The 25,293-nt window shown below is 35.4% G+C and overlaps 2 protein-coding genes across 2 annotated transcripts in view; one reads left to right on the forward strand and one right to left on the reverse strand.

Moving 5' to 3' along the window:
* Positions 1-15,144, reverse strand: part of slx1b (SLX1 homolog B, structure-specific endonuclease subunit) — a 59,859-nt gene extending 44,715 nt beyond the window's left edge. Inside the window, exons 1-2 of the mRNA XM_073837509.1 lie at positions 14,640-15,144; positions 14,492-14,543 (exon numbers count right to left, since the gene is read on the reverse strand). Coding sequence (XP_073693610.1) covers positions 14,492-14,543; positions 14,640-14,812 — 225 coding nt within the window. The 5' untranslated portion in view covers positions 14,813-15,144. The remainder of the gene's footprint in view (positions 1-14,491; positions 14,544-14,639) is intronic.
* A 277-nt stretch (positions 15,145-15,421) lies between these two features.
* Positions 15,422-18,457, forward strand: LOC141332376 (bolA-like protein 2). The gene is made up of 3 exons (XM_073837517.1): positions 15,422-15,616; positions 15,748-15,845; positions 18,100-18,457. Exons 1-3 carry the CDS (start codon positions 15,554-15,556, stop codon positions 18,197-18,199), a joined length of 261 nt encoding a protein of 86 aa, XP_073693618.1. The 5' UTR covers positions 15,422-15,553; the 3' UTR covers positions 18,200-18,457.
* Positions 18,458-25,293: the final 6,836 nt, after the last annotated feature.

Raw genomic sequence — 25,293 nt, forward strand, 5'->3', positions numbered from 1 at the left:
AAACTAAATTAAACTAAAATGTTATTGCAGCCATATAGCTTGAATGAATAAAAACGCATATTTTAAATAAAGAAATCTCATGCTTTTGGTGCTTGAATTTGTGCTTCAATAATGAGACCCAGGTTTAGGAATACACAAGACGTGAAAGACGTTTTCCATTAGGTAAATTTGATGTTTTCTTGGCTTGCTGGATGTTGGTCTTATGCTCAATAATCACATTTCTCTGCATTTGCCAAAACTAATTTGCCGAAATCTAAGCGCGGACTGTAAGGGGATAAGTGCCGTCAGCGCGAGTCCCGTTCGCTGTGAAGTAAGTTAGTGACCAGCCGGCAGAGGATTCTTCAAGGTCTTAAAGCCTTCATCGAGCGACTACGTTCACAATGATGTACACTTTTTGTCCTAAACATACAATCAAGTCAGATACACAGTGTGGGAAGTAGTAGTAAAAAGTAATTTCTTATTTCAATTTATTATTAAATCTCATTTAGATGCGCTGTGTCTGTTGTCATATCGGACACAAATATGGCGGCGAGCATAGCGGAAGTGACGTCTTTGGTACCCATGAATAGACCTCATCGGGCCGAACAACTTTCATGCTCAAAGTCAGTGCTTCGCCCAACAGGAAGTCAGCTATTCAGGGATGTCTAAAAAGCACATGCAATGGAATTTGATATACTCCTCCTAGGTGTATCCACCGATGGCCACCAAACTCGGTCAGCATGATCTCAAGACATTGGGGACACAAAATTGCCAGGGGAATTTTGATATTTCGAACGGTTTGGCCGTGGCGGGGCGACAAAGTTATGGCGAGAAATGAGAAACAGGAAGTGTCTAATAACTTTAACACACTTTGTCTGATTTTGACCAAACTTCAGCAGTTTGTTCATCGTCTGATGCCAATCACAGAGATGTGACTATTATGAGTTAAAGTTAAAGCGCCACCAACTGGCAGCAGAAAGCGCAACGTTTTCTAAATGCTTTTAAATCAGCCTCTTAATTTTACTCAATTTGCTTGAAACTTCATCCCAATAATGTCGAAACACGGCCGATGAGAATCTGTGAAGGGCATTATCGATAACTTTTATCATGTTGCCATGGCAACGTGTCAAACTTTAACTATAGTTTTTTGTGTTTTCGAGCCACTTAAAATACTTGGAATTTCATGAAACTCAACACACACATCTGTATTAATGATATTTAGACACTGATAAAAGCCCATAAATGGGCGTGGAGGAGGCACTCTATAGCGCCACCTTTTGACAAAAGTTGGGGGTTTAGTTTTGCCTACAGTCACCAAACTCGGTACATATATTGGTCTCATCAAGCCGGACAACTTTCTAATTAACACTCATTAGCTATAATAAACAGGAAGTTGGCTATTTTTATTTGAATGTGGATTTTTGGAAAAATCAGGCTGTAAATAAAATCATACTAAACAAAGCAGAAACAAGAAGTTCACACCAAACTTTGTCAACATGATAAGAATATACTCAAAATGCTAAATTGTGAGCGGATTTTGGATATCTTGAACAGTGTTGATGTGGTGATTTTTTAAAAGTCACAGTAAAAAAAGTTGCATTCATTTTTCTATATCTTTAAAGTGCCTAATACCAACTCTTCAAAACTTTGTATGTATGAAGAACAAATCATTCTTAGAAAATACGCTTGGTATCAAAATTGTATCATGCTCAGAGGCACCAAAAACATTAAAAGTATCCAGAAGTGAGAGAGGGAGAAATGAAGACTGTAATACAAGGGATGAACACCAGAGGTCCTCGTATGATAAGGAATATTTTTACCTCTAATCCTATTCTGTTTATTCTCAATGTGCAACAAAGAAACGAATGCATAGATTTATTTGGAGTTGTTATGTACTGTACTGTCAGAATACTTTTACATAATTTTAAAATAAACACTAAAAAGCATAAAAAAAATTAGTTTTTTTTAATGAAAAATTATTAAATGTTTTGTTTGTCTCTCACTGATTTGGTAACACTTTCTATGAAGCCCCTATTATAAGGGTATTTCTAAGGCATTATAATGAACGTATAATGCATTATAAAAAAACTTATAATATATTATATCATCTAATGAATATTCATAACAACAATTATCATACATTATAATACTTAAATATTAGAGGTTATAACTTTTAAGATTATGATTATTTATAACACACAGTAGACACCATTTTAAACCTACTTCATTTGTAATGGACTATATCATATTAGATTTATTTTTTACATTATATTCTATTCTATTGACTATTAACAACTAACTCTCACCAACTAACACTCCTTACAGTGTAGACTTAGTTTAATGTTAGGCTAAGTAGAAGGTTCATGTTCTTGCAAAGTTACTTATAATCAGTTTGTCTTTTGGGGAACTGTCTAAATACAGTGTTAGCATATATTTAGCACACTACTAATAATAATTACTGCTAGCTGACATGCAGTTGCAGAGTTACTTATAAAAAGCTGTCTAACGGGTACCATCAAAATAATTAAACTGATCATATTATACATTCATCTGATCTGATACCTGATCTTATGGCTATTTGAGAATTATTATTATTATTACTTATAAGTGATCTTTGTATGCTTTAAGTAAAGTGACATCAGTAAGATGGCAAAATATGAGACTTATACATTATAACTATGAGGAGGTAATCATACTCATAAAAGCTATAATAAAAAAAGTAAAAATTCTAATACATTAAAACTGTTCTTATAAATGCTCATGAGATGATACAACATATTATAAGGTTGTTTATAATTTATTATGCATTGATTATAATGCCTTAAGAATACCCTTATAATGTATTATTAATACATGAACCCACAAATATTTTTAACAAATATAAATAAATGTACTAATGTACCTTTTAATATATGAATACTTTTTTTAGCTTAATAATAATTAATATTAATAAATGCTATTTAATTATTGTTCATGTTAACTAATATAGTTAATGTTAACAAATTAAACTGGATGGCAAAATTGGCAAAATTTTAAATATTGTGTGTATGTGTCTGTGTGTTGATTTTAATTAACCCTTTCAATTCTGTAAACTTTGAATCCAAACTGGCAGAGGGTTACTGTGAATGCATGTGCCAACTGGGCACCATTTTCCTGATGCTATCGGGATGGTGACTGCGCATATGGCGAGGGCCCGGTCATCGCTGCTTGCAGCTTTAATTTTTTTTTTTTTTTTTCAACCGTTGGGGCACTTTTGGGGGCCTTAACATACTCAAAAACTCCTGAAAATTTGCACACACGTTGGAATCTGCCGTCGTCCGGACGCCACAGAGGCTGGGACCCGGGCGTGGTTCAGGGCCTCTACAGCGCCCCCTGGAACACAGTTTGAAAACTTGATGTACTGCGCACACATACTTGCACGTATTGATATGAAACTCGGTACACATATAGAACTCATCGAGCTGAACAACTTTTGTACTCTATGTCATAGGCTCCACGCAACAGGAAGTGAGATATTTAGGGCTGTTTAAAAAGCGCACGCTCTGGAATTTAACGTACTCCTCCCAGGATTTCTATAGGATTGTCACCAAACTTGGTCAGCATGATCTCAAGACATTGAGGACGCTAAATTGCGAGGGGATTTTTGATATCTCGAACGGTTTGGCCGTGGCAAGGCGACAAAGTTATGGCGAGAAATGAGAAACAGGAAGTGTCTAATTACTGTTGCACACATTGCCTGATTCTGATGAAACTTCACCAGTTTGTTCGTTGTATGATGCCGATTCCATAAATGTGACTATTATGAGTCAAAGTTATAGCGCCACCAACTGGCAGCAGGAAGCATGTCATTTTCAAAATGCTTTGAAATCAGCCTCTTAATTTTACTTGATTATCTTCAAACTTCATCAAAATAATGTCAAAACACGGCCGATGAGAATATGTAAAGGGATAGATGATAAATCAAATGCTGTTGCCATGGCAACGTGTCAAACTTTAAAATTAGATTCCTGTCTTTTCGAAGCAGATAACATGCTTAGAATTTCATGAAACTCAACACACACATCAATATTAATGATAGTTAGACACTGGCAAAAGGTCATAAATGGGCGTGGAGCAGGCACTCTATAGCGCCATCTTTTGACAAAAGTTGGGGGGTTAGTTTTTCCTACAGTCACCAAACTCTGTACATATATTGTTCTCATCAATCTGGACAACTTTCTAAATCAAACTCATTAGCTAAGACCAACAGGAAGCCGGCTATTTTGATTTGAATGTGGATTTTTGGAAAAATCAGGCTGTAAACAAATTCACACTCCTCCTAAGAACAACAAGGTATTCACACCAAACTTTTTTAACATGAAGAGAAGATTCTGAAGATGTTAAATTGCGAGCGGATTTGGGATATCTTGAACGGTGTGGACGTGGTGATTTTTTAAAAAACATAACCCTAATTTTTTATATCTTTAAAGTGCAGCATCCAAACTCTTTAAAACTTTTTTCACACAGAGATCTAATCATTATGAGCAACTGCTGGTAATATCATAATTATTCAAGCTTCTATGAATTAAAGAAAATTAAAAAAAGAAATCAGTAAACTGCTGTCACTGGGCTGACAGTCTGTGTTCAGTCACTAGAAGAGTGACTGATGGGGGGAGGGGTGAAAGGGAGAGAGACCAGTGGAACATGCTGTTTTGCTTAAGACCATCTTTGAGGAAGATGCACATTGCACATTGCTGTAGTGTATTCTACATAAATATGTCTGAACTTTGAGAGTCTGATCTTTGAGAAAATATAAAGTGTCACGAACTATTTCATTCTTTGTATATTGCAGTTGTTGTTTTTTTATTTATTTTTTACTGAACTGTACCATGAACTTGTCCTATTCAGTCACATAGCAAAAGATTAAGAAAAATACAATTTTTTAGCATGAGCGATTTATCTTCATTGATAGACATTTATTTTCATAATTTAAATTTTAGATTCAATAAAAAAACACTAACAATTTCAAGACAAACTTTGACAACAAAACAAACTTTGCTGTTATCTGTTCAAAACATCTGAAAATTGTACCATTTTAAGATGAGTTATATTTATATTTCGCCCCATTACAATACCCAACTTGATTTTTAAAGATATTTTGAAAGAATGAAGCGTTTATAGAGCACTTTATTGTGTATTGCTGTACACCCACATGAACTGTGTTCATGTTCATGTTAATTCACAGTACATAAACTAATGTTAAAAGATACTAATTTACCTTTAAACAATATATGAGTACTTTTTTAGGTTAATATTAATTAACATTAATAAATGCTATTTAATTATTGTTCATGTTAACAATGTTAACAAATGAAACTGGATGGTAAAATTGTATATTTAGTGTGTATGTGTCTGTGTGTTGATTTTAAAGTTTAACCCTTTCAATTCTGTAAACTTTAAATCCAAACTGGCTGAGGGTTACTGTGAATGCATGTGCCAACTGGGCACCGTTTTCCTAATTGATTCTTAGTTATGTAGCGCTTAAGAGTGATGTATTATAACAGGAGTCACCAGCAAAGCAATATCCACATACAAATTGTACAGATAGGTAACGATGACATTTAAGCAGAAATGGTGGGCGTAAAGCAAGCAATAATAACATTTTGTTATCATCATGAATCATGTTCTTATCTTCATCATCAGAATATAGGGAAAATGTAGCATATTGGTTCACAGTTGGCATTATCTGAAGTCCTTGCAAGGGTTTGGGTCTATAGCAAACTCCTCCTAGAGATTTAATGATATCAACATTATATTTGGTCAGTCTGGTCTAGAAGCCTTAGAGATGTTAAATTGTTAAGATCTTGAGTTAAAGGGCGTAAGTGGCGGCCTGACAAAGTTTGTTGTTTCGCCATGGACATAAAAGTTATAACTCAGCCATAAAATGTCCGATCTGCCTCAAAATTCACAGGTTTGGTAAGAGTCCTGGCCTGAAGACACCTAAATGCCAATATTCAGATATTATCATAGCGCCACCTGTTGGCAGTAGGATATATCAAATCTTTCACTAAGTCAAACATACCAAAATCAATCTGCACCAAACTTCATATGTTTGATAATAGTGCTGGCCTGAACACATCTACATGCCAATAATCAGTTATAGGCATAGCGCCACCAGCTGCCAGCGGGAAGTTTGGCACATTTAAATGACTTATGACATATTTCTTGTATATTTACTGTGTTAAAAACATACTGCCCACCGTTTGCTGTTTTCCTAAAGCCACCGGTCGGCGGTGAGCCCGGGAGCGAGGGCCCGTTCATCGCTGCTCGCAGCTTTAATTAGGGCCCGAGCCCAAAAGGGCGAAGGCCCTATTGTTCTTCTAAGGGTTCTTATTTATTTTTTTTTCAACCGTTTGGGCACTTTTGGGGGCCTTAACATACTCAAAAACTCTTGAAAATTTGCACACACGTTGGAATCTGCCGTCGTCCGGACGCCACAGAGGCTGGGACCCGGGCGTGGTTCAGGGCCTCTACAGCGCCCCCTGGAACACAGTTTGAAAACTTGATGTACTGCGCACACATACTTGCACGTATTGATATGAAACTCGGTACACATATAGAACTCATCGAGCTAAACAACTTTTGTACTCTATGTCATAGGCTCCACGCAACAGGAAGTGAGATATTTAGGGCTGTTTAAAAAGCGCATGCTCTGGAATTTAACGTACTCCTCCCAGGGTTTCCATAGGATTGTCACCAAACTCGGTCAGCATGATCTCAAGACATTGGGGACACTAAATTGAGAGGGGATTTTTGATATCTCGAACGGTTTGGCCGTGGCAAGGCGACAAAGTTATGGCGAGAAATGAGAAACAGGAAGTGTCTAATAACTGTTGTACACATTGCCTGATTCTGATGAAACTTCACCAGTTTGTTCGATGTATGATGCCCATTCCATAAATGTGACTATTATGAATCAAAGTTATAGCGCCACCAGCTGGCAGCAGGAAGCGTGTCATTTTCAAAATGCTTTGAAATCAGCCTCTTAATTAGGGCCTGAGCCCAAAAGGGCGAAGGCCCTATTGTTCTTCTAAGGATTCTTATTTGTTTTTTTATTAGGGCCCGAGCCCAAAAGGGCGAAGGCCCTATTGTTCTTCTAAGGGTTATTATTTTATTTTTTTTCAACCTTCTGGGCACTTTTGGGGGCCTTAACATACAAAAAAGATGAAGAGTTATTTTCATATATCTTTAAATTGCATTATTCTAACTCATCAAAACTTTTTACATGACAATAATCCATAGAATCAGTTGATATGTACTGTACTGTCAGTGTACTTTTACATTATTATTTTGTATAGGTGCTTAAAGAGCATTAAAATCTTTTTAAAAATTGCGACTTTTGAAGGGCTCTGGAGCGCACAACGGTTGACCTACAGTCACCAAAATTCATACACATATAGACCTCATCGGGCCGAACAAATTTCACACTCATAGTCCGTGCTTCGCCAAACAGGAAGTCGGCTATTCAGGGATGTCTAAAAAGTGCATGCAATGGAATTTGAAATACTCCTACTAGGCCTTTCCACCGATGGCCACCAAACTCGGTCAGCATGATCTCAAGACATTGGGGATGCAAAATTGCCAGGGGATTTTTGATATCTCGAACGGTTTGACCGTGACGGGGCAACAAATTTATGGCGAGAAATGAGAAACAGGAAGTGCCTAATAACTTTGACATACTTTGTCTGATTTTGACCAAACTTCAGCAGTTTGTTTGTCGTCTGATGCCGATCACAGAGATGTGACTATTATGAGTCAAAGTTATAGCGCCACCAACTGGCAGCAGAAAGCGTGACGTTTTTGAAACGCTTTAAACTCAGCCTCTTAATTTTACTAAATTTTCTTCAAACTTCATCACAATAATGTCAAAACACGACCGATAAGAATCTGTGAAGGGCGTTATCCATAACTTTTATCATGTTGCCATGGCAACGTGTCAAACTTTAACTTTAGTTTTTTGTGCTTTTGAGCCATTTAAAATGCTTAGAATTTCATGAAACTCAACACACACATCTGTATTAATGACAATTAAACACTGATAAAAGCCCATAAATGGGCGTGGAGCAGGCGCTCCATAGCGCCACCTTTTGACAAAAGTTGGGGGGTTACTTTGTCCTACAGTCACCAAACTCGGTACATATATTGGACTCATCAAGCCAGACAACTTTCTAATTTACACCCATTAGCTACGACCAACAGGAAGTCAGCTATTTTTATTTAAATATGGATTTTTGGAAAAATCAAGCTGTGGAATTTGAAATACTCCTCCTAGACTTTTCCACCGATGGCCACCAAACTCGGTCAGCATGATCTACAGATATTGGGAATGCAAAATTGCCAGGGGATTTTTGGTATCTCGAACGGTTTGGCCGTGGCAGGGCGACAAATTATGGCGAGAAATGAGAAACAGGAAATGTCTAATAATTTTGACACTCTTTATCTGATTTTGACCAAACTTAAGCAGTTTGTTCGTCGTATGATACCGATCACAGAGATGTGACTATTATGAGTCAAAGTTATAGCGCCACCAACTGGCAGCAGGAAGTGTGTTGCTTGCAAAACGCTTTATTCAACCTCTTAATTTTACTCAAATTGCTTCAAACTTCATCAGAATAATATCAAAACACGGCCGATGAGAATCTGTAAAGGGGTCCTTGATACATCAAACGCTGTTGCCATGGCAACGTGTCAAACTTTAACATTTGTTTCCTGTGTTTTTAAATATAGCTGTGAATAAATTCATATCACTCATAGCAGAATCAGACAGTTCACACCAAACTTTGTCAACATGATGCCAAGATACTGAAGATGTTAAATTGTGAACGGCTTTGGGACATCTTGAACGGTGTTGATGTGGTGATTTATGAAAGTAACAATAAAAAAGATGAAGAGTCATTTTCATATATCTTTAAATTGCATTATTCTAACTCATCGAAACTTTTTACATATAAAGAACAAGAAATTCTTAGGAAATACGTGTAGTTTCAAAATGTTATCATGCTCAGAGGCCCCAAAAACATTAAAAGTGTCATATAAATTTGTCAGATTAAAGCTCTAATACCAGGTATGAACACTAGAGGTCCTCATAAAATAAGGAATCGTTTGACCTCTAATGCTATTTAGCTCATTGTCAGTGTATAGGAATGACAATAATCCATAGAATCAGTTGATATGTACTGTACTGTCAGTGTACATAATTGTTTTGTATAGGTGCTTAAAGAGCATTAAATCTTTTTTTAATCTTTTAAGGAAAAATTATATGATTTATATACATATATAGACTCTCACTGATAGAACAAAAAATCTTATAAGTATGACACTATACTGCTCAGTTCACTTAATTAGAATGAGAAACAAATACATCAACTAAGTTAATATGTATTTATTTTTAATATATTTGTTTATAATTATTTCACAGATGCTTATAGATTATTAAAATAATATTAAAAAATGGTTGTAGATCATAAAACATGGTAACTATTTAAAATAGGGTCTCTTTTGTTAACAATGGTTAATGAACTAACAAACACGAACGAACAACGAACAATATATTTGTATTCAAGTTTCTTCAAACTTCATCAGAATGATGTAAAAACACGGCTGATGAGAGTCTATAAAGGCGTCCCTGATGCATCAAATGCTGTTGCCATGGCAAATAAATAAAAATAAAAAATACATTCAAATATTTGTTTCCTGTGTTTTTGAGGCAGAGAGCGTGCTTAGAATTTCATTTTCCATTTTCAATTTTCAATGATTTATTATATATTTAAAGTGCAGCATCCTAACTCTTTGAAACTTTTTTCATACAAATAACTATTCATTCTGATCAAACACAGTTCATTTCATAATTATACAAAACTCCACGAATGAAAGAAAATAAAAAAACATATCTGATCTCACTCTTCTCTGCAGTCAATGTGTGTGTTTGTGTGGTAAGTGGCTGAGTGTAAGGAGGGGGGATGGGTGGTAAGAGAAAGAGTCAGAGAGGAGGAGAGACAGTTAGGGTTAGTCCAAAGGGTTACTGTGAATGCATGTGCCAACTGGGCACCGTTTTCCTGGTGCTATCGGGATGGCGACTGCACAGACGGCGAGGGCCCGGTCATCGCTGCTTGCAGCTTTAATTATTATTATTCCTCTTATTTTTCGTCAATGTTTTTGGGGCTTTTGGGGCCCTTAACGTGCTCAAAAACTCTTGAAAATTGGCACACACATTGGAATCTGCAGCCATTAGGGCCGGGCAGAGACTGGTACCGGGGCGTGGCAAGGGGACTCTACATCGCCCCCTGGAATTTTGAGGGCCATATAGCAGACATACTTGCACATACACATGAAACTCGGTACACCTATAGAACTCATTGAGCTGAACAACTTTCGCGCTGCATGTCATTAGCTCATCCCGACAGGAAGTTGGTTATTCAGAGTTTTGTGTAAAACGCATGCTCTGGATTGTGATATACTAGTCATGGGTTTTTTACCCGATTGCCACCAAACTCGGTCAACATGATCTACAGAGATTTGGGATGAAAAATTGTGAGGGGATTTTTGATATCTCGAATGGTTTGGCCGTGGCGAGGCGTTGAATTTATGGCGAGAAATTAGAAACAGAAAGTGTCTAATAACTTTTGCATACTTTCTATGATTTTGATCAAACTTCAGCAGTTTGTTCGTTGTATGATGCCGATCACAACTGGCAGCAGGAAGTGTGTCTCTTTTAAAAATGCTTTGAAATCACATGGTTGTTTTTACCCGATTTGTTTCAAACTTCATCAGAATAATGTCAAAACACAGCCGATGACTATCTGTGAAGGGGTCAATGATATGGTATATACTGTTGCCATGGCAACGTGTCAAACCTTTAACATTACTTTCCTTTGTTTTTGGGGTACTTAATTTGATTAGAATTTCATGAAACTCAACACACACATCAGTATTAATGAGAGTTAGAAACTGGCAAAAGCTCATAAATGGGCGTGGAGGAGGCACTCTATAGCGCCACCTTTTGACAAAAGTTGGGGGGTAAGTTTTGCCTACAGTCACCAAACTCTGGACATATATTGGTCTCATCAAGCCGGACAACTTTCTAATTTACACTCATTAGCTACAATAAACAGGAAGTTGGCTATTTTTATTTGAATGTGGATTTTTGGAAAAATCAGGCTGTAAATAAAATTATACTAAACAAAGCAGAAAGTAGAAGTAGAAGTAGTTCACACCAAACTTTATCAACATGAAGAGAAAATACTGAAGATGCTAAATTGTGAGCGGATTTGGGATATCTTGAACGGTGTTGATGTGGTGATTTTTTAAAGTCACAGTAAAAAAAAGTAACAGTAATTTTCATATATCTTTAAAGTACATTATACTATCTCTTCAAAACTTTGTATATATGAAAAACAAATCATTCTTAGGAAATACACTTGGTATCAAAATTTTATCATGCTCAGAGGCCCCATAACATTAAAAGTATCACAGCAATGACCAAGTAGGGCTCGCTGCAGCCTGCGGTGGACATCCAACCCCGCCCACATCCAAGTGTGACGTCAGACACCACGCCCACGTCAATGCGTCATCGTGTGACTCCCCTCCCCATCGGTAGCCTTAAAGCGGTGCATTTCAAAATACTTCACGAAATTTATCCATGTAAAGTAGCTCTTTCTAAATTCATGGACATTGATAATACCTGCAGTTTCTGTAACACACATGAGGAAGACTTGTCATTTGTTTTATAATTGTGAATTGTCTCTTAGTTTTTGGCCTGATGTTAGCACCTTTCTATTTCTGCAAAGAAATGTTAATTATATGTTTTCTTTAAAATATTTTATCTGTACTTATTCTCATGAAAGTAAAATGATTGAGTACGTTGTTAACTTTTACATTTTGCAAGGCAAATATTATATTCATAAACAGAAATTTGCTAAATGCATACCAAAATGTAATTTATTTTTATCAGAAATAGAAGTTTTTAAAAAGTCTTTAAAACAAATGAATACATTTGTTGTTACATTTCATGGATAACTTTTTTTCTGGTTATGCTCCCACAATATAATTTTTGTATATGTAAGGGAAAAGGAAGAAAATTTGAACTATTGTTTAGTTATTTCTAGGTTTTAATTTAGTTTTTGTTTATTTATTTACTTTTTATTTATATGTTTATTTATTTATTTTTTTCTCTATATGGTATTAATTTATTTATTTATTTATTTTTTTTTTTTTAATTTCCCCTCTTATTACATATTGTATTACTGTATACAGATTAAGCTTGTATTTTGTGTATCTGGATTTCTATTTCAATATTTTTGTAATGTCCAATTATTCTTTAATAAAATAAAAAAATAAAAAGAATCCCGATGTTGTACGCATGTGCAAGAATGGCGGAAGTATGTTGTATCGGGGATGTAAACAAAACAGTTTGTATTAAATAAAACAAATTAAACCTCACCAAATTAAAACAAATTAAAGTCACCTTTCATATGGAACTAATTACATTCGAACAGCCGGTAAAACGCTTGCTTTGGTTGATTAAAGTTAGGAAAATGGTAATTGGTAATGAAACATTTAAACCCTACCCTATTTGTTTGTGTAATGAGATAAATTCACGTTTATTATAATCGATTTTGACATAGCTTAGACAAGATCAGATTTAGACGGACAATTAAGTTTTGTTATTGTAAAAGTAACACAGCATATTTTAATTTTCATCTAATTCTCTAAAGATATGTCCACAAATGTGAACAGAATCAGAATAAGAATGAGAATGAGAATCAGAATGAGCTTTATTGCCAGGTATGTTTGCACATACTAGGAATTTGTTTTTGTGACAGAGCTCCACAGTGCTACAGAATGACAGTGACAAGACGATACATATTATAAAAAGAACAATATACAAGTATACAAGACAGACAATGTGCAAAAATAGCAAAGGCATTTGAATGGAAGTATGTGCTTTAAATAAATAACGGAAAAATGAATAAAGAGTGTATAGTGTTGTATGTTCAACATTGCAAATCATATTATCACTATTTTAATATGTGTTAATACTATTTAATATGTTGGATGTGTGACGTGTTTGAACATGGGCGTGGCGTCTGGCGTCACACTTGGATGTGGGCGGGGTTGGATGTCCACCGCAGGCTGCAGCGAGACGCTCCTTGCAATGATATAGTCAGATGGAGACTGTAATACGAGGTATGACCACCAGAGGTCCTCGTATGATAAGGAATATTTTTACCTCTAATCCTATTCTGCTCATTCTCATTGTATAAGAATGAAACTAATAGATAGAATCAGTTGTTATGTACTGTACTGTCAGAATACTTTTACATAATTATTATATAAATGCTTAATGAGGCATATTTTAACTGATAAAAAATTTTAGTTAAAGGATAATTGTGCAAAATGTGGAATAGATCAAATTTGAATTGCACTTTTCAACAGATTCAGATAAATAATAGTTCAGATTAACTAATAGTTAAATTATCTTTTGGTATTTTCAGAAATGTAAAAGCATAGTCTTCCCAAAGCACTACTGTTTTGTTAAGCACTACTTTATTTTATTTTATTTTTTAAATAAATTTAGAATTTTCTGAAATGTATAAACATACTATTCCCAAAGCACTACTATTCACAAAATGTTTTTTTATTTTATTATGAAAATTACTATTACTTTTTTACTGTGACTTTAAAAAAATCACCACATCAACACCATTCAAGATATCCCAAATCCGCTCACAGTTTAGCATCTTGAGTATATTCACATCATGTTGACAAAGTTTGGTGTAAACTACTTGTTTCTGCTTTGTTTAAAGAGCATTAAAATAATTGTTTTAATTTTTAATTATTAAAGAAATATCATGAAATGTTTTATTTGTCTCTCACTGATAAGATAAGATTATTTTGGAGTCTGACCATTTACTGCTCAGTAGAATTAATTAGAATAAGAAGAAATACATAAAAAACTTAATATTTACTAACATAATTATCTCACAAATGCTTATAGATCATTAAAGAAATATTTAAAAATGGTTGTAAAAGTGGTCATAAAAAGTGTCAGTAACAATTTAAAATAAGGTATCTTTTGTTAACATTAGTTCATGCAAAAACTAACGGACTAACAATGAACAATTTATTTTTACAGCACTCATTAATATTTTTTAATGTTATGTTATCCTATGTGTGTGTCTGTCTTTGTGTTGATCTTAGGGACTAACCCTTTCATTGGTGTAACCCTTAAATCCAGACTGCCAGAGCATTACTGTAAATCCACGTTCCCGCTGTGCATCGTTTTCTTGATGGCACCGGGGTAGCGATTGCACCGTTGGCTTGTGCCCTTCATCGCTGCTTGCAGCTATATTTTATTATTAAAATTATCTATGTTGGCAACAGTGGTGCTAATAATTTACTGAAAGAGAACTCTTTACAATAGAGAATTGGAAATGAAAGACTAGATATAACACAAACAGAAAAGTGCACTTACCCGAAGAGCTGCAATATCAGATGGAAAGCCATGAATGATAAGAACCATCTCCCTTAAAATGAATTAAAATGAATATTTACTACAAAAGTCCACCGGAGTTTCTGATCGTAATATGCCCACTATATGAAATGTTCAGCTGATAGCTCACCATGGTCCCCTGCCACTTGTTCTCTTGGCTCCTCCTCGGTGTCGTCCAGCGTTGTGTTGACCGATACGGCGCTCTGGGTTCACAGTGAAGCCAATATATATTCGACCCTTGAATTTAGGATTAGTACAGTACAGCATATACACGCCATAGAAACTCTCTACCTCTACTACCATCCTATTAGCTACAGTAGCTCAAATACCTTTGCAGAGAGAGGGCTGGTAAAATATGAAAGTGTTTCTTTGCTTCTCATATGTTATCTGCTCATTGGAAATTTTCAAACACATAAGCATTTACACACTACCTTTCAAGATTTTTCTCATCTTAAACGATATTCCTATACAAATTCATTTATAAATATGATGTCCCATCAAAGACTAATTAACTGTTTCTTCTAAGTTCAACTGTACTGATTTAGAACATTCATTTGTTTTGGTTTAACGTTATTAGTTTCAAACTAGCTCGTTAAATGTGTCCGGGTACGGCCTGAGCAAATATGCGATGCAGGAGTCACATAGTAAGCGTATAAAATTAATAAGTAAAATAGTTTGCCATAATAAACGTTATGATCAAATAAAATTTAAGCCGTATATATTGATATAATTTGGTTTGATCATCTGCCATTAGATTATGTGGCTTTTTCGATCAAGCAAATGAAGAGAATACCAATAACAATAAGGACCCCAACTTCTTTGCGTTGATTGGTCAATTTTCATGCATTGCTGCGTTCAAGAGGCGTGGCCTCTGTAATTCTCAAAGCCCGATTGGTGTTTTTAATACTTAGGTCCTCCTTTCTAAAGCAATACCGGTAGTTACTAGAAAATACAACAACGTTGTCTACTGTATATTAAACTCACTTATCTCAGTGTTTATAAAACCGTTGTCATCACCAAAAGCTATACTTTAATCCGGGAAATATGTCAGCCACTCCAGACCTGATTCGTGAAAAACTGATTGCGGAGATTGGTGCGATACACGTGGTATGTAAAATGCATAGCCACACGAAACTAGAATCAAAATGTATTACAGATCATATAGTTTACACGTGAAACAGGCAGCAGTTCCACTTTTACACTCGGTTCTTTGTGTCAAAATACTTACTTTTTTTCAGGATGTAGAAGACACGTCTCCTAATAGATGTGCTGCCAGTTTTAAAGTTCTTGTAGTATCTCCTCAGTTTGAAGGGAAACCACTGTTGCAGAGACACAGGTGAGTTCTTTAAACTAGAGATTTTTTTGTTTCATAATGGGATACAAAAGTATGAAACCGCTTTGTGAAAATGCTTTCTATTTATTATTATGATTATTTTTTTTAAATTAAAGTTATAAACACAACTTTTTTTTTAATTTTATTATTATCAATATGCAATATTTCTATTCTCCCTCCCTCAACCCAAACAAACCCTGTGGTCTCTTTAAAATGGGGTACATCAAAAATTGACAGAAAATCAAAGATCATAAAACATAAATTTCAGCAATCAAGAAAGCAAATATGTAAATAAATAAATGCCCTAATTGTTGTTTTGCCCAATATACATAGATATCTTCTCAACAGCTATAGTCCACATCTTTAATAAAGAGATTTGTGCCACGTTTTTATGCAGACATAAGCCAGCCAGCCAAACAGTTTGTTGTAACTTGTTGAAAAATGCAACAGAGAATCATCATTCAGTAATAATATAGAGGGGTTCACCAGTGTATAGGATATTCAGTAATGTTTGATAAGACGGCACACACCTCAGTTCAAAATGTTGAACATTTTCACATTCCAACACCATATGAATGTTGTTGATCAGGACATTAATCTAAATGAATGGGGAGTCAATACATAAGCATAACAATTTGAGTTTGAAAGACAAAGAGATTTTCATAATGTCTTAGTATCTTAGTATTTTTTTCTCCATAAGCATTAATAACAGCAGCAGTCAAGGTGCATGAACTCTACAAGTTTTTGTAAAATTTGATGATCATAATTTGACCTAGAGTCTTGTGCTTCAATGGAAAAACATGACTTTTTGTAAAAATGATCAGTCACTAATGATACATTAGATATTACTGATATTAGAAACCCAAATATGGTATAGAATCTTATTACTTTTTAATTTATGCCAAAACCTTTATTTTAAATTATTTTATAAGTTACATTTTAATCCTTTTTGCAGTGTGCTTTTTGGACCTCACTTTAACATTAAAGGAGTGGTTCACTTTCAGAACAAAAATTTACAGATAATATACTCACCCCCTTGGAATCCGAAATGTTCATGTCTGTCTTTCTTCAGTCGTAAGGAAATTGTTTTTTTAGGAAAACATTTCAGGATTTCTCTCCATATAGTGGACTACTATGGTGCCCCTGAGTTTGAACTTCCAAAATGCAGCTTCAAACGGCTCTATTTATATACTTTTTAACCTCAAATGCTTGTCTTGTCTAACTCTGTGTGTACTCTGTGTGGAGATTAAAAAGTATATAAATTGTAAATATTTTTAGAAAATAGCTGATCATTTCGCTAGATAAGACCCTTCGTCCTCGTCTGGGATTGTTTAGAGCCCTTTGAAGCTGCATTTAAACTGCATTTTGGAAGTTCAAACTCGGGGGCACCATAGAAGTTCACTATATGGAGAGAAATCCTGAAATGGTTTCCTCAAAAAACATAATTTCTTTACAACTGAAGAAAGAAAGACATGGACATCTTGGATGAAAAGGGGGTGAGTACATTATCTGTAAATTTTTGTTCTGAAAGTGAACTACTCTTTTAATGAAAATTAAAAATAACTGAAGATGTTTTCTTTGACTGAAACTAGCTGAAAAATAACTATAATTCCAAACTGTATTTGCACTCTGTTTTATACTCTTTTAATTCATTACATAAGTTTCATGTGTGCACAATTATTGCCTGTTCTTTAATTTAATAGTGAACAAAAATGTCTAATCACTATGTGACTTTTTATTTCAAGTTAGCAGACAGAATTATGATCTGTTAAAGTGCTTGCATATAACAAGATATAGATGTGTGAGATCAGTTTGTCTATGTTGACATTTGTTGATAATATTTACATAAATAAATGTGGCCCTTGTTATGTTAAGCTCTCAGTTCCTTTTACTGTCATGTGGCAAGCAGGTTGCATTTTATATCAGTATTGGATAGTGCCAGTTAAGAAAAACTGGAATGCTGTTTCATCTCAGTCAAATATTGAACACCTGAAGGATAAATGTTGTTTGATGGAATCAGTGATGCAGTGGAGAGTGGTGTGAAAAAGTTCATCTGCAGCTGATAGAATCCCAGCTGGCTCAGAGTGCCTCAGACACAGAGGCAGATGTGCAGACTTAACAGAATGATCCGAGTCTTTTTATATGGCCAAATCATGTGGAAGAGTTTTGTCTTTAGAGAGGGGCATGCTGGGAACAATAGACTTACTGACCTCATGTAATGTTTTTATTAATATCTGTGTTTATGTTTGTTATTTAGGATGGTGAATAATTGCCTTGCCGAGGAACTGAAAGAGATCCATGCATTCGAGCAGAAAACATTGACACCAGAGCAGTGGGAGAAACATAAAGCACAGTGACACATGCAGACACACAGACATACACAAAACTCATTTATGCAGCCATCAAATAAAACAGCAGTGACTTTGTTTTTATTTGTTGATATTTCCGTCTTTCCTCTTAAAGTATAATGATACCAGTGCAAAGTTGATTTGGTTTAGGTTTAACTGTCACTAATGCACAACATCTTGTGCAAATGATTGAAATATGTTATGTGCTATATAAGGGATCTTTTGAAATTGTAGTATGCTGACAATAAAGAACATTTCTGGACAGAACTAGTAGTTTGTAGTCAGTTTATTATTGTGTGATTTATTTTAATTTTTGTTTTTGTTTTTTGGAGTAAAAGCTGCCAAAAGTTCGAAGTATACTTAAGACCAAATGTTTGAATAAAAATATGGCTGTTAATAAAACATTCAATACTGTTAATTTCACTTTTTGTCCCCACAAACCCATTAAATCATTAAAGTATTTTTTTTTTTATCTCAGTTCATCTTGAATTACCCATGTAGCAAAATGATTCACAATTTACAATCATTTACAGATCAGGGGTGTACTCACCCCCTTGTCATCCAAGACGTTCATGTCTTTCTTTCTTCAGTCATAATGAAATTATGTTTTTTTGAGGAAAACATTTCAAGATTTCTCTCCATATAATGGACTTCTATGGTGCCCGCGAGTTTGAACTTCCAAAATACAGTTTAAAGGCAGCTTCAAAGGCCTCTAAACAATGCCAGCCAAGGAGGAAGGGTCTTATCTTTTGAAACGATAGGTTATTTAAAAAAAAAAAAAAAATTATATACTTTTTAACCTCAAACGCTCATCTTGTCTAGCTCTGCATGAACTCTGTATTCCAGTTCATGACAGTTATGGTATGTCTAAAAACTCCCATCTTATTTTCTCCTCCAACTTCTACATTTTACTACATCGCTGCAGAATTACCAAGCCAGTGGTTACAAAGTGAACATGCAAAGAAGGTCAAAAAAAAAAAGGTAAAACAGCGATGTAGGATGATTTTGAAGTTAGAGGACAAAATGAGATTTTCGAAATTACTTAACTGTCATGAACCGGAATACAGAGTTCAAGCAGAGCTAGACAAGACAAGCGTTTGAGGTTAAAAAGTATATAAATGGTCATTTATTTTTTGAAAATAACCGATTGTTTCGCTAGATAAGACCCTTCTTCCTTGGTGGGTATCGTTTAGAGCCCATTGAAGCTGCATTTAAACTGCATTTTGGAAGTTCAAACTCTGGGGCACCATAGAAGTCCATTATATGGAGAGAAATCCTGAAAAGTTTTCCTCAAAAAACAATTTCTTTATGGGCTGAAGAAAGAAAGAGATGAACATCTTGGGGGTGAGTACATTATCTGTAATTTTGGTTCTGGGAGTAAAATACCCTTTTAACAATTGGTGAGATGCACAAAGTTTATCCTGTCATTGTTAAGAACTTTTGAAGTTTTTTTCATTCAGTTTAGCCCTATAAACCTATTAGCCCAATTATTTATACTCCATCTTTGGTTCTGTTCCTGGCCGGTTATTATTTGAATGTTGTTTGTATTCAGATGTAAGTGATCTTTGTAATATTCAGTACAAGTCTTTGGGGATTATTCTTCTTTGTCATGTGTTTTATATTGCACCAGCACCCATGGCAGTCAAAACATTCTAGTAGCAATAAAATTAGTTTCACAAAAGGCAGTGTAGAAAGACAACATCCACGTAATCCATGTAGCAGTGATGTCTTCAAATAATACCACCACAGTGACCATTAAAACAAATTCACACTAGATGATTTGAACATTTGTCTTTTTCCAAGCATTATTTTTAACTTAAGATTGAAATTTCAGTATGTTCCTTCCACAAAGACAAACTTTTTAGTCCCCATCCAACAAAAAGAACAATCATCATTTTTTAAAACATCTGCTCTTTTTGTACCACAGTATAGAAAGACACAGAGCCATAGCTTTTTCAATTCTGGTATATCAAGGCTTCTTGTGTTGCCATTTCATTCCAGATTTTCTAAATCAGACAAATACCTCTCCAGCCCTTTAACAAATGGTGATTACTACAACAATTAACCTGATATTGAAGTCTTAGAATACCCAGCTAATTAGTGCACAATATAAATGCTTTCCAAACAGAGGAATATGCTTCAGTTAAGATGGCAACCTGTCAGTGATTCAGGGATAGACATAATGTCTTATGTTCAGACAGATATAAAGTGATTAATAACAGCATTGTGAGAGCAAATGTTTTATTCATGAAGCTAAAAGCATGTTCGATGTATGCGGAAGCTGAGAGTGCAGACGGCCCTCCTGCTGTTTGACATAAAGACACCAAGCTCCAGCAGGCATTCTGTGTTGTCTCACACAAACACAGTCTGCTCTCACTTACATGTGTCTGACAGTAATATTACAGTGAAATCAGTATTTATTTTAAGACTAAATTAATTAACATGCTGTTCAGTCACTAAGTGCACAGAAAAGCAATTTCAATGCATGACAATAAATGTAAATAAATGTGACTGCAATGTTATGTCTGCATGTGTAGGTCTGTCCTTAAAGTCCCCCTGAAATCAAAATTAAAGTTTTTTGGCTTTTAGTATGAATATATTAGCCTTAAGATTATCTATAAGCTAGTGTGCTGCAAAACAAAGACAAAATTCGCATTTACAAGATATGGGCATTCAAAACTTACAGTCTCGTCACTTCCGCCTATATGGATCAAGGATTTGGATGATATCACCGTGCACTTCAGTTTCTAATCAAACGTTCTGTCCAATCAAATGCTCTCTAGAGTCCCTAGTGTCCCGCCCCCTACACAAAGACGCGGAGGAGATCATAAGCGTTCATATGTGGGTCGGCATGTATTAAACTACACAGCCTCAGCATAATAATAATCTCTACTTCGTTTTAGCAAGTTTCATATTGAATCTGTGCGGTAATTTATTAGTCTGGGGCTGTCATAAGCTTACAAATGCGGCTTTACCGAGCTCAATGGCTCTTGCCCGAGCAGATATCAATCGAATGCTATTGGCTATTCAAAATTAGTGGGCGGGGCTGGGCGATATGTTTTTGTTTCAGTTAAAAGTACGTCACCACATAGAATAACGCTGCGTGTTTCAAGGCGCTTCAGTGGACCTTTAAAAACACCATATATGCTATACACAAGCAGATAATGGATGTGGAAGTGGAATTATAGAAATCTCACTCAAAACCTTCTCACTTTGCAAATTATATGAATAAGCCATTGCTTTAAACAGAATGGAGGTCACATAATTTAAATAAATCAGCACTTCACATCAACAAAATAGTACAAAGGCTGCCACTGTACTAGGATCCTTTCAAAATATTCTAATCTGTACCATTTAGGTACTAGTGGGGTAGGAAGCAGGGGCGCCGCTAAGGGGGGGAGTTAGGACAATTCTAAGGGCCCACGCCCTTTAGGGGCCCCCAGAGATCTGCTTTGGTGTGTTAGGGGGGGGGGGGGGCCAACCTCATATTTTGTCATAGGGCCCAACATTGCGAGCGGCGCCCCTGGTAGGAAGAGTGGGGTAAACTGAGCCAGTGGGTAAGTTGGCCCAGCCCCTGGAATCACACATAATTTCTGACAGACTGAAAGGAGAAACACATGGGCTTATCAAAGTAAAATTTTAGCAAAACAGATGTAATGGCTGTTACATTAAAGCAAATGTTTTCAGGTGATAGCAACATATAAAACCATGCAAAGCATTTAGCTAAATATTAGCCTGAATTGGTAAGCTAGCTAGTTTTTTCCCAAAATGCCAGCTTTGGGTCAAAGTAAGCCAAATGTTAAGTTAAGACAACTCTTTACCTTACCCTACCATAAGGCACTAAAGTTAAGTTAAATCTCTGATATTTTAATGTGATATTACACAACTGGTTTAGTTTATCATATGTATAGTTATTATTTGTAGTTTATTTGATATGGACAGTGTGCAAATTCACCAAATCCTTCTCTCAGAACCAGAAAATGCTTTTCATCACATTATAATCAAATATATCTTTCCACCTGTAGTCCTATATGGTCTGTTTGACATTGCAGAAATTTGTGACATTTTTTGTGTGACATTTATTCCTTCATTCTAATTCAGTTTTTATTTAATCTTCTCTAAAACTCTGTTTAGTGTTTTGCGAAGGTTAAAACTTTGGTGTTCAACATGTTTCAGAAATGCAGACAATTAAAGATCGAAAATTAAACTTCATTTGATTGGTTTTATTTTTCTAAGTTAGCTTTAAGAAAAGAAATATGACTGTTTGCAAAAAGAAATTTGATTATTAAGTTAGTTTTTAAAAGATGTAAATTATATTTAAAATTTCACATGGGTTTGAATCAGATTCGGTCAGATGGTCAGTTTTGACTCAGATGGTTCATCTTACCCTCCCACTCAGATCAACTTACCCCTAACCTGGGGCAAATTGAGCCATAGGAACACTTTTTCTTATAAGAAGCTGTAATTTTACAACCCCTAGATACATTCTGATAATTTAAAATGATAGGAAACTAAGAGATTTTATCCTCAAATCACAAAATAATTCCATTGATATGCCATCTTGGAAAAAGTAGTGACAAGAAATTGTTTTAGTAAAGGTTTAATTTCTTCATTATACAATATGCTGATCAAAGGAGTCTTCTGATTATAAATTGGAAGCTTGGAGATCGTATCTTAAGGGTGCTTTCACATCTGTGGTTCGGTTCATTTGGTCCGGACCAAGAGCAACAAATGATACATTGTAGCATTTTTCTTTCGTTTTGGGTCCTTTTCACACCACAATGATTGCTCTGGTCCGAACCAGTTGAAACGAACCAAAATGCAGTCATGTGACAACATCCACCTCACTCGTTGGCCAGATCGTGTCATTGAACCACTGATCTATAATAGAGAATTATACAGATCAGTGTGTTGAACGTATTTTCTAAACTGTTAGGGGCCATTCACATGTCCCGTCTTTTGCGCGCTCAAGCTCGTTATTTCAAATGTAGACGCGCGGTATGCGTGCTCAGAATGGAAGCGACATGGTCGCGATGCGCACGTTTTTTCCATTCGCGAACGCGCCGCATCGAGATAAAAACATCGCAACTTTTCAGAACGCTGCAAGCGCACCGCAGGTCATGTGACATAAACCAACCAATCAGCTTCATCCTTTCCCTTAATAACATTAAAAGCATTGACAAGTTGGAGAAACAGCTTATCATAGCTGTACAGGCGTTTTCCATGCGTTTTTAGGCGCGACATGTGAACGGCCCCTTAAACAATGAGAAAGATTGTGATGTTCTTGTGAGTTTTCGAAAGTTGGGACCTATATGATCATCAGACCAAATTTATGAGGCTCCGCACCTCCTCACAACTCCAAGTTTGTCCGCGAGCTGTCATGGGGCTATGTTGCTAAAGCGCTAACTGTCAACAAATACTTGTCCTCATCCCATAATGAATAGCGCAGCGGACTACGGCAGCTGGATTAGTCCAAAAAGGCGCAGTACTTTTTGCGGTTGGGTCTGTTCTAGTTCGGTTCATGTTCTCACCACAAACGAACCGCTCCAGTGTTCGTTTGAAAGCGTACCGAGACCACCTCTTCAAGGAGGTCTCGGTACGCTTTTTTGGTCCGCTTTTGGTGCGCACTCGAGTGCGATTGCTACATTCACACCTGCCCAAACGAACCGCACCAAGAGGGAAAACGAACTCTAGTGCGATTCAACCGAACTAAGGCAGGTGTGAAAGCACCCTAAGAAAGAGATTTCGATGGAGGACTGGGTGGAAGCATGCAAGGAAGCTCAATCACTAATAATGAACACATGTCTGAACCTGCTACAATATAAGTGGTTGATGAGGATTTACATAACTCCAGTTGTATTACATGAATATGAAAATATCCCAGACACTTGCTTAAGATGCAGTGACTTTAAAGGAATGCTATATCACTGTATATGGGAAGAAGAACTTCAGAACTTTTGGAAAGGTGTGAAAGGAATGATAGAAAAGATCCTTGGTGTTAACATACCACTGTCACCTTTAATCTTTGTATTTCATTTATACCTTAAGGAGATCAAGTTAAAAAAAAAAAAAAAAAAAAACTACATATATTTATAAAGCAAAACGGCTTATCTCTTTAAATTGGAAAAGTACATGTGCACCAAATATAGGTTGTTGGCTGAAAGAGATGGTAATAAACATGCCAATGAAAATGATAACCTATATATTAAAAAATAAATAAAACATTTTTGATAGAGTTTGGGGACCTTTCAAATTTTTTTTTTTTTACAAAATGTGGGGTGGAGTTGGAAATGTTTTGATAGAAGACTAAGAAAAGAGGTAATATTGTATAGTAATGTAAAATACTGAGAAGCCTTTTGTTTTGTTTTGTTTTGTTTGTTTGTTTGTTTATGTTTTATCTGGTACATTGAAATTTGTTGCCAGTAAGTTACTGTGAAAACCCTTTGAAATGTCTAACAGTGTTGTTACACTCTATGGTTTGTTAGGATAGGATAATGGTCGAGATACAACTATTTGAAAATTTGGAATTTGAGGGGGAAAAAAAAATCTAAATATTCAGAAAACCGCATTTAAAGTTGTCCAAATAACGTTAGCAGTGCATATTTACTCATCAAAGTTTTGATATATCTACAAATGTACACAAATATCTTAATGGAACATGATCTTTACTTAATATCCTAATGATTTTTGGCATAAATGAAAAAATCGATAAAATAAATATTGTTTATTTCCCAGGTGTTCACATTATTTTGTTCCTGTATATGCATACAAGCGGAATTTGCTTTATTAATTTTATTATGAATTTTGCTAAATTGATAATAATATATATAAGTAATAAACAGATTGGTTGAGGGGTGCAAATTAGTCCAAATTATTCTATTACTCAGAAGGTCAACGGGTTTGAGGTAAAAATAAAATAATAAGATAAAATAAAATAAAATAAATTCTGATCAGTTTAACATCTGCAAAGGACCATTAAATCTGATCATCATCATAAATCACTGTCATCTTTACCTCCGTCCGTAGAGGGCGCTGTTGTCATGGAATAGCGCGGTGTGTGTGTACAGTGGTGAACTTTGTACGTGAAGCGTCAGTCTGATTAA

This window comes from Garra rufa, chromosome 3 (assembly GCF_049309525.1).
Source record: "Garra rufa chromosome 3, GarRuf1.0, whole genome shotgun sequence".
NCBI classification, from domain to species: Eukaryota; Metazoa; Chordata; class Actinopteri; order Cypriniformes; family Cyprinidae; genus Garra; species Garra rufa.

Bases quoted from the DNA above. Each gene is read 5' to 3' on its own strand.
- LOC141332376 (XM_073837517.1), top strand. From the start codon at position 15,554: ATGTCAGCCACTCCAGACCTGATTCGTGAAAAACTGATTGCGGAGATT. The intron at 15,617-15,747 runs GTATGTAAAATG...ACTTTTTTTCAG, and splicing joins AGATTGGTGCGATACACGTG to GATGTAGAAGACACGTCTCC. The intron at 15,846-18,099 runs GTGAGTTCTTTA...TTTGTTATTTAG, and splicing joins CCACTGTTGCAGAGACACAG to GATGGTGAATAATTGCCTTG.